This window comes from Nansenia antarctica (genome assembly GCF_963989245.1).
Source record: "Nansenia antarctica genome assembly, chromosome: 2".
Lineage (NCBI taxonomy): Eukaryota > Metazoa > Chordata > Actinopteri > Argentiniformes > Microstomatidae > Nansenia > Nansenia antarctica.
This window is the reverse complement of record NC_137675.1, coordinates 60,440,574-60,451,090: the sequence shown is the minus strand read 5'-3', so window position 1 is coordinate 60,451,090 and position 10,517 is coordinate 60,440,574. Positions and strand designations below refer to the sequence as shown.

The following is a 10,517-nucleotide window of genomic DNA, read 5'->3' as shown; positions in this document are numbered from 1 at the left end:
GGAATTGGGTTCAGGGGTACTGGGGCTCCTGCCCACTGCTGTTCTAATGCCCGTTCTCCTTGGCCTGTGCGTGTCACTGGAGCCAGCGTATACTTTGCCGACACGAGAGGCTCTCTCCTATGCGCTTACAGATCAGCACAGATGCATACGGGATGAAGTGCGCAGCGACATTGAGAAGTGCTCTGCAATTAGTTTCACAACGGATATATGGACCAGTCTACAGATGGAAGCGTACATGACGGTGACAGCTCATATGATAAATAATGACTGGGGAATGAAGAACTGTGTGTTAGAGACCAAGTCAATGGAGGAGCGTCACACAGCTGAAAATATTGCACAGAGACTTGGAGAGGCGGTCGATGCATATGCTATACCTGCAGAGAAAAGAGTTGCAGTTGTGCACGACAATGCTGCTAATATGATTCTGTGCACTCAGAAGCTGCAGGAGGAGGAGGCGTGGGGGACTGTCAGGGGGGTGCGCTGTGCTGGACACACACTTCAGCTTTGCGTTAATGCAGCACTAAGACACGACCCTGTACACCGTATCGTGGCTGCTGCAAGGCGACTTGTGGCGCACTTTAAGAAAAGTGTGAAAGCAACTGCGGCGTTAAAAGAAAAACAGAACGTACAACAAGTTTCAAACCACAAACTCATCCAAGAAGTCGCAACACGCTGGAACTCGACGTGTTTCATGCTGGAGCGTCTTCTCGAACAACGGTGGCCCATTTCAGCTGTCCTGTCTGACCAAATCGTCACCAAAAGAGCTGACCGATCACTGGACCTGACAAAAGCCCAGTGGGTCATCGCAGAGGAAACTGTTGCCATGTGTTACGGTCTCCTCCCTCCACTGCTGTCTTGGTCTGATTGTGTTGCAGGATGGCAGTGGGGAGAGGAGGCCTGATTGGCTGATGTAGCACACCTGTGCCTATTTAGGGTGTGCGTTGGGGATCAGTCTCTCTCTCTCTCTCTCTCTCTCCATACAGGTTATCCTTTGTTTTACTCCTTTGTTAGTGGCAAACCTTTTGTTCTTTAGTTTACACCTTACAACATTCCACATTACAGATCGCTCACCCACACCCTACACAACTGATAAACTGACTATCACATCTCATTTCTTCATTATTTATAGTCTTTAGTTGTTAATAAAAGAATAATTTACCTTTACCCTCGACTTGTCTCCCTATTTTGTCACTTACTCTGAGCCGGGTTAGTGACACATGCTTAAGCCCTTCATCACTCTGACTGAACTCTTGTCAAAAGAAGAAAATGTGTCATTGTCTGCAGTAGCGCCAATGCTGACAAATTTGAAAAAAAGACATCTAGAGCAAGATGACGACAGTGACAGTCCCACCACAAAAGCTCTGAAAAGTAAATTGGTGGAGGAAATTGATAGGAGGTGGCGACTTTCAGACGCGACTGAAGCTACTGGCCTCAGCGCAGCCACTGACCCCCGCTTCAAGCAATTAAGCTGGCTATCCGACGAGGAAAAGGAACATGTGTACACGGAGGTGATTACGTTGGCTGAGCGCCTGGCACCGCCACCAACTTGTGTTGTTCGTGTCGTTCAATGAGAAACATGATCTTTTTGTAACGTGCTCCGTTTACATCAACTGCATCTACCTAGTACCTATTAGTTCTTCTGCCCTCGCTACCACCACATAATCTCCGGTCATGTCCTATAACAAGGACCTCTACTGACACCTAGTGGTAGGAATATCCAATCATCACACAACTGACGATGACGGGGATGAAGGAGGCAGTGAGTCGGCTTCAGCGGAAAAGAGGCGTAAAACGGACAGAGAGAGAGAATGCGACCTCCTTCTGTCTATGGATGTCCAAGATCTCCAGCCTCAACGACTACAGGCCAATCGCTCTGACATCTGTGGCCATGAAGGCGTATGAGCGCATCGTCCTCTCCTACCTAAAAACCCACACCACCCCCCTGATTGACACTTATCAATTTGCCTATCGTGCCAACAGATCTGTTGAGGATGCTGTCAATCTAGCCCTCCATCACACACTACTTCATCTGGAATCACCCAACACCTACGCCCGCATCCTATTCATTGACTCAGAAAGTCCAATACTAATATAATACCAATGAGTTGCTCCACCACATCCCTCAGCAGACGCCGTCAGTCACGTCTGAATTTACCAACAAATGCGCGTATGGCGGAACATTATTATATACCACACAAAGTTGGCCAAAAGTTGAGGGTTAAAACTAAAAGTTGAGGCTTAAACGTTGCGGGTTTGTCTTCGTAAGGTTTGCAGGCCAACATGTCGAACAACATGCCTGAGCAGGTGGACCATGCCGCCCAAGGTGTCCAGGCCGACCGCCATGCTGCCCAGGGTGCTGCCTTCCCCGGGGGAGACACTAGCTCTCCCCCCCAGTTGCAGAATTAAGTATGTGTTGGTGATATTGTGCAATAATTGTCCACAGTGCTGGATATCTGTGGATATCTAGGCTGTATGGTGGGGGTCTGTAGTGTGTAAAGCCCAGTATGGTGGGGGTCTGTAGTGTGTAAAGCCCAGTATGGTGGGTGTCTGTAGTCTGTAAAGCCCAGTATGGTGGGGGTCTGTAGTGTGTACAGACCAGTATGGTGGGGGTCTGTAGTCTGTAAAGCCCAGTATGGTGGGGGTCTGTAGTCTGTAAAGCCCAGTATGGTGGGGGTCTGTAGTGTGTAAAGCCCAGTATGGTGGGGGTCTGTAGTGTGTACAGCCCAGTATGGTGGGGGTCTGTAAAGCCCAGTATGGTGGGGGTCTGTAGTGTGTAAAGCCCAGTATGGTGGGGGTCTGTAGTGTGTAAAGCCTCATTGTGAGGAATGAGGTGTTAGTTTATTTTGGAGAACAAAACGTTTCAAGGGATAAGAGCCCCCTACACTGGTGGAAGGAAAACGCAGCACGGTTCCCCTCCCTGGCTATGCTGGCCAAGTCCTACCTGTCTGTCCCTGCAACGTCCACTCCGTCTGAAAGGCTCTTTTCAGCTGCTGGGAACATTGTTTCAAAAAAAAGAGCAAGCCTGACCTCTAAGCATGTGGACATGCTCACATTCCTCCACAGTAATGCCTAAGGTGGAGGGGGGAGAAGGGAGAGAGGGGGGAGAGAGCTAAGGGGGGAGGGGGAGAGCAGAGAGAGGGGGAGAATGTTATGTTTGTTATTGAGATTGTTATTGTTAAAGATTGTTACTGAGAGGTATACGGTATTCCGGTTAGAGTTTTACTTTTTTACAGAATTTACTGCATTACTTGCACTTTTCCTTTTACTTGAAGTTAACTTTTATATTTTATAATATTATATTTTATGTTGGACTGTAAGAAAGAGAGGATCTTTTTTGTTGTGTGGAATATTGCCCTGCAGTGCAAGAATAATTGAATAAAATACTGAAATGTTGATAAGAGAAGTTTTTTACATTTATTTGGGGAAAATTAAGTGATACATTAATCGAACAGTGTGTAAAGCCCAGTATGGTGGGGGTCTGTAGTCTGTAAAGCCCAGTATGGTGGGGGTCTGTAGTGTGTAAAGCCCAGTATGGTGGGGGTCTGTAGTCTGTACCACTTCTGCAATTCACTCTCAGACAGATTTGACATGCGCATGTCCAAGATGGCGCCGTCCATGGCAGCTGTGGTACTATGGAGTATTGTTTGGTGTGTCTGTATGTCTGGATTTGTGTTCTGTGACATCTCTTATACAAGAGAAGAACTCTTAGGTCTCAGGGATTCCACCCCCTTGGACATTGCTCCTATTTTTCTCACCCGATCTACGGAAGTGCTGGATATCCTGATCCGAGGAACCGCAATCTTCACCCAGGCTGTGAGGTGGCTGAGACGACAGCGGGGGAAGAGAGCTGGGGCTCTCGCTAGACTCAGAAGACGCGGTTCCCGCACTCCACTCCCAGGAATATTTCTAGCCAACGTGAACTCCTTATGTAATAAAATGGACGAACTCCGGTGCCTGGTAGCGAAAAGCAAGGACTACAACTCTTCAGCAGCTTATGCCATCACGGAGACCTGGCTCTCTGAGGACGTCCCAGACGAGCAAGAGGGGGAGAGCAGAGAGAGGGGGAGAATGTTATGTTTGTTATTGAGATTGTTATTGTTAAAGATTGTTACTGAGAGGTATACGGTATTCCGGTTAGAGTTTTACTTTTTTACAGAATTTACTGCATTACTTGCACTTTTCCTTTTACTTGAAGTTAACTTTTATATTTTATAATATTATATTTTATGTTGGACTGTAAGAAAGAGAGGATCTTTTTTGTTGTGTGGAGTATCGCTGTACACGACGCCACACAACACATTAATAAGGCTATGCCTATTGTTTGGCTAATCCATGGGAGGGTATTTGATTGGGAGTTTATTTTATTGTTTGATTCATTTGATTGGGTAAAAGTATGCATGCAGAGAGTGATTGGCTTAGATAGAAATGGGGGCGGGCTTAATGGAGGTAATCTGGGTGGCAGGGAATCGGAATGACAGTATAGAGCGAGATGGGAGTTGGTAAGTTGAGCTCTGAATGATTGTGTAGTTTGTTGAATCTTTTCTGTTAGTTCGTTCACTGTTAATTATTTACATGTACTAATGGATCAATGTGTTTTCAGTTTTACAATCTGTTTATTAGAGGAAGAAGGAAATCAAACCGAATTGTGTCAGTCTCATCATTTCACCCGTACTGCCGGAGCAAGCAGAAAATTCACCATTCAGCTAAACTAGAGGGAGAGCTGAACAATTGTAAAACACCCGCTGACGACCGCAGGAGGACGGACCGTCAGTTAGCTAAGGAATACAAGCCCGGTTGGACGCAACAGAAGCTCCGGGAGGACAAGGATCCATTCACCGGAGATAAGAGCAAGCTAAAGCCTGGTCAGGTTAGTGACGGAGCCGCGGCGCCCGCAACTGTAGCTAACTAGCCACTTGCTAGCCAGCGTAGCATTAGCAAACTAAGCTAGCGTTAGCCCTGTTGTTGCAATAGCGCAGCAGGCACGCGGTAGAGCTTATAGCACTCAAAGCTACAGCTAACTAGGCCGGCAACGGAGCCGGGGCGCCCGCGACCGTAGCTAACTAGCCACTTGCTAGCCAGCGTAGCATTAGCCAACTAAGCTAGCGTTAGCCCTGTTGTCGCAATAGCGCACAGGCACGCGGTAGAGCTTATAGCACTCTAAGCTACAGCTAGCTAGGCAGGCAAGGAGTGAAACAATCCACGGCTAGCTTCAACTGGTTAACCCAACTGCAAGAATCCACAGCCAGCTAGGCTAACCTACAAGACCCACCAAGAAAGGAATTGCGAGCTAATAGCAGCTACCCAGAGAGCTACCCACACCCAGCACTCTTCTCTGTGACTCTATTGACTGTTTGCATTAAAATAGGTTTGTGTGTACCTGGGTATTAAGTCGTCGGGGGGAGGAAAATCCTCTCCCACTTTATTATTTTATTTTTAGCAGTATCCCTGGGATGACCCCACGGTGAACCTGGTTCCGCTGCCGAAGACTAGTTAAGGAAGTGCAGGGACCAGCGCAAATCAGCTCAGGGAGTCAGAGAGGGCTGAAGAGATAAGATAGAAAGACGAAACAGGTACACACAAGTTATTTCTGAGTCACAGGCAGAATGGAAGCACTAAGGACCGAAAGGGAAAAGTTGGCAGTCACTTTTGAGAGAGGATACCGCCACATCATCAGGTCAGTGGCATTGATGGGCGAAGATGACATGAAACGCGAGTGGATAGCGCTCCTATCAAACGCGAAAGACCTAAACTCTGCAGACGACAATTATGAGGAAGGTTTGCAGGCCAAAGCAAGTCAGGAACCTGAGACGGGTAACAGTCAGCTTCTTCAAGACATCACCAAGGCCGCTGAGGAGAGAGCTCAGAAGGTTGAACAGGTCGGTCACGTTTTAAAGGCCAACATGTGGACAAGGTTCGCGGGGGTCGAACTTTCATCCACAATTAGACGAGCAGAAAGGAGTCACGAAGGCGCGAAGAGGATCAGTCTAGAAGAGGCAACCCACGACGTTTGTAAAGAACGAAGCACACTCACAGAGAGCCTCATCATCAAAGCGCGAAGTCTGCTATCAAGCTGGGGGGAGTGGATCCCTGTAGTTGAGGCGTGCAACACGAGAAAGTCACTAGAGGAGCTGGAGGACAAAAGGGATGAACTTTGGGAAACGTTTGTGACTGAATTTGGAAGAGTTGAGAAGGAGAATACTGACAAAATGGCCGACAAGGCCGCCGCAGCAAAGCAAATGGCCACCGACGCTCTCGCCGAAGATGAGAGGAAAAGGGCCGACGTTCTCGCCGAAGATGAGAGGAAAAGGGCCGATGCTCTCGCCGAAGATGAGAGGAAAAGGGCCGATGCTCTCGCCGAAGATGAGAGGAAAAGGGCCGACGTTCTCGCCGAAGATGAGAGGAAAAGGGCCGACGTTCTCGCCGAAGAAGAGGCCAAAGATCGAGCGGCGAATAGAGAAAGGGCCGACGCTCTCGCCGAAGATGAGAGGAAAAGGGCCGACGTTCTCGCCGAAGAAGAGGCCAAAGATCGAGCGGCAAATAGAGAAAATAAAGAAGCCATCGCCAAGCTGGAAAGGAAAGCCGCTGAGGCAAGACTGAAGTCAGCTGATAGCGTGGCCGAGTTTGAGAAGGAGACAGCGAAGGTGAAATTGGGGGCCGAAGAAGAGATCGCTGAGGCAAGGCAGAAGGCGGCCGTGATTGAGTTGAAGGCAGCAGAAATAGCCGCTCAAGAGCGCGCCAAACTACTGGAGGCTCAGCGGGAAGCATGGGAACAAGCCCGGGAGGCAGGGCTGGAGAGCGCCACATATGGAGGCAACCGCACTAGAGCCAAGATCAAACTCCCTCCAACAAGGCTGCCCGTGTTCAGCGGGTGTATGAGAGATTTTCATCGCTGGCGGAAAGATTGGGAGAGCCTGCAGCAGCAGGGAGACCCATCGGGGTCGCCAGAGGTGAAGAAACTCCACCTTCTCGAGAGCATAGACCGAAAGGTTTTCGAGGAACTCAAACTCTCGAGCTACCGCTCAGCGGAGGACGTATTCAAAGCCTTGGAGAATCGGTTTGGAGACAAGGCAACCATCGCGCTGCAAATTATTGAGGAATTGGAAAGAATACCAGCGGTAAAAGGAAACCAGCCGAGGAAAGCGATCGACCTTATTCAGGCAGTGGAAAGAGCCCTCATGGACCTGACTGACTTAGGAGAAGTGGGCGCTATGAAGAACCCACTTGTAATTAAGGCCATCGAGAGCAAACTGCCAGATCGCGTGCAGGAAGGCTGGTTTACCTTTGTAACCGAACCCGGAAACCAAGTCACCCCAGACAAGCAATTCGATGCTCTTCTTCTGTTTCTGAAAAGGCAGGAAGTAATCCTCGAAAGGATGGCGCGAATCCGAGGCTCCACAGAAACCTCTGGGGGAACACCGGAGAGGCCAGTCAGATGGGAGAAGAGGGCATTCACGAGGGCCACGGAGAAAGACTCACCGGTAGATGAAGAAGAGGAGGAACATCGAGGTGAAACCAGAGTCACGGGCAGGAACTCGGAAAGAAGAGAAGAGTGTGACATCTGTGGAAGCGATCAGCACGGTGGCAAAATATTCTTCTGCCAAAAGTTCAAGAGTGTCAGTCTGGCAGAGAAAGGAGCCATAGTAAGGCAAAGCAAAGCCTGTCAGAAATGTTTGGGCATGCACGGCGCCGACGGGGAGTGTAGTAACCGGTACCTGTGCAGAGTGTGCAAGCGGGATGAAGGAAGGGCAAGTCATCACTACCTTCTGTGTCCCGAGTGGAGTGAGGGAAAGAAGACAGGGCCAGGGTTCGCTGACAAGCAACGAGAATTCCTGGATTCTTTGGGACTCAACCCTGAACAGGAGAGGAGGGCGAAGGCATTCACCAGTAAGGCTTCGATGACGCTGAGCGCGGGCGCAGAAGGCGGAAGTCTCTTCGCAGAGGATGGGCCAGAGGAACATCCAGTACTAATGATGATATTGACAGTCAAAACAGAAGATGGATATGCCCTGGGAACTCTCATAGACCTCGCCTCCGACACAAATTATATCACCAACCGGGCCGCCGATCGGCTCCGACTGGAGCGGAAGCAAGTAACACTGACTGTGCATGGAGTCGGTGGAATGAAGGTCAAGGTCAAGACTAATAAGTACCTGCTAAAGGTCAGAGCGTGGAGCAACAACAGATGGAGTCCCCACGAGATGGTATGCTACGGGCTCGACACAATCGCTCGTGCAGACAAGGTCATCAGTCCAGAGCGACTCTGTAAGTTCTTCCCTGGGGTCGAGAAGGAAGAGCTGGTCCGACCTAAGGAAATCGAGCTCTTGATCAGCCACCGAGAGGGACGACTCGCTCCACGGTGGAGAAGAGGGACGGGAGACTTGGTGCTGTGGGACGGGCCTCTGGGGAAGACCGTGGGAGGAACGCACCCAGACCTGTTTGAAAGTTGGGAAAGATCCGCACACAACTCCCAGACGCACTTTGCGCGTTCTCTGAGAACGGAGGCAGTAAGATTTGAGGAGATCCCCTGCAAGACGCCCAGCGCAAAAGAAGAGGATGGAGACCAGAAGCCGCAAGGTCATGAAAAGACCGGGAGAACAGCTGCAAGCAGCAAAGAGGTCCTCGAGTGGTGGAGCTGGGATAGCATCAGCGCCGCGTGCGAGCCAAAGTGTGGAGGGTGTCGCTGCGGAAATTGTCAGCCGGGCGGGAAAGAGATGACTCTCGCAGAGGAAAAGAAGATCAAAACCTACGCAATTACCCGCGTCAACATCGGGGACAAGCCAGCCGGATGCATCGCCCAGCTGGCCATGAGGAAGACGGCAAGGCTGCCAGAGGTCGCCCACCTAAAAGAAGAGCGGAGAGCACTTGAGGAGGACACCTATGTAGACGACATTCTAGCGTCTCATGGCGACAGGAGAGAGCTGAGGAGCATCACGGAGGGAATCGAGAGGACGCTCAACGCTGGAGGTTTCGCTCCGGAACCACGGATCCAGTCGGGTCAAAGTGGGAGGAGCAAAGAGGGCCAGCCTGCAGAAACGAGGGCCAATGTGGAGCCAGAGTCAGAGGTGTTGGTGCTGGCTGATCAGCTGAGCGAGGAAACATCCAGGGGAGTGGCTGTAAGTGCTCGAGACAGCGTGAGCATGCTGCAACGGAAAGCGTTCACTGCAGCTGTAACACGCGCTCAGGCGAGGAAGGGGCTGGACCCGAAATGCGGCATTGAGGAGGAAGCAAATGCAAAGGGGACATCCACACCGGTTGGGAGTTCCAGGGACCCCGAGCATGAGAGGGAGAGGCTCTGGGGCGCTGCTCTCATGGACCTGATTGAGCCAGAACGCTTCAGTGAGATAGGCAGGCTCATTCGGGTAGTTGGGTGGGTCCGGCGAGCTGTTAGGCAGTGGTTGGTTTGCAGGAGGGCTCCAGAAGACGCAAAGTGGGAGGCTACACGCCCGAGGGAGACAAGAAGCGGAGTTAGCCTCGGCGTCCAGGAGCTGAACGCAGCTTTCCGCGACCTGTGTCTGGCTGCACAGGATGGAACAGAGTTTCCTAAGACGACTTGGGACAGACTGGTAGTTGAGAGGGTCGAAGGGCCGGGGCTGCTGGTGTGTTCCGGAGGAATCCAGGAGGCGAAGGAGGTGGGAATCCCACTTGTCCCCTACACTGCATGGATCAGCACTCTGTTGGCAGGGGAGGCCCATGGGGCGAACCACGAGGGGTTGGCTGGCACCCTATTGAAGATGCGCAAGAAGGCGTGGGTGATTCAGGACGAGGAAGGAGCGAGGGCCACGATCTCTTCCCAACGCTCGACCGAGACGTTGGGCGGGTGGTCGTGCTGCTTCCCGTGGAGGAGCAGTAGAAAATAACTGTATTAAAGAGAGGGAAAGTTGTGGTCCATTTAGGCACAAAGGACCAATGGACCAAGTGGGAGGTGTTTGGCTAATCCATGGGAGGGTATTTGATTGGGAGTTTATTTTATTGTTTGATTCATTTGATTGGGTAAAAGTATGCATGCAGAGAGTGATTGGCTTAGATAGAAATGGGGGCGGGCTTAATGGAGGTAATCTGGGTGGCAGGGAATCGGAATGACAGTATAGAGCGAGATGGGAGTTGGTAAGTTGAGCTCTGAATGATTGTGTAGTTTGTTGAATCTTTTCTGTTAGTTCGTTCACTGTTAATTATTTACATGTACTAATGGATCAATGTGTTTTCAGTTTTACAATCTGTTTATTAGAGGAAGAAGGAAATCAAACCGAATTGTGTCAGTCTCATCATTTCACCCGTACTGCCGGAGCAAGCAGAAAATTCACCATTCAGCTAAACTAGAGGGAGAGCTGAACACCTATGCTATGGCTAGTTGTGTTACCAAGTTGGCTAATTGAATTGTAATCATCTGCTTTTGTAGGTGCATTGTCTGAAAAAAACGGATGCTTCAACGTCAGCCGACACCTCACGACAAACAACCATTGGTGACACGCTGACTAAGAAGCTTACGGAAAGCAGAAAGCAAGCCATAAGCAAGGCTT

At 50.2% G+C, this 10,517-nt stretch overlaps 1 protein-coding gene across 1 annotated transcript in view; it reads right to left on the bottom strand.

Moving 5' to 3' along the window:
* Nucleotides 1-9,692, bottom strand: part of LOC308150381 (structural maintenance of chromosomes protein 1B-like) — a gene marked incomplete at both ends in the record, with an annotated part of 28,931 nt that extends 19,239 nt beyond the window's left edge. Inside the window, 3 exons of the mRNA XM_080523221.1 lie at nt 3,756-3,859; nt 7,280-7,404; nt 9,562-9,692. Of these exons, the coding sequence (XP_080379347.1) occupies nt 3,756-3,859; nt 7,280-7,404; nt 9,562-9,692 (360 nt within the window). The remainder of the gene's footprint in view (nt 1-3,755; nt 3,860-7,279; nt 7,405-9,561) is intronic.
* Nucleotides 9,693-10,517: the final 825 nt, after the last annotated feature.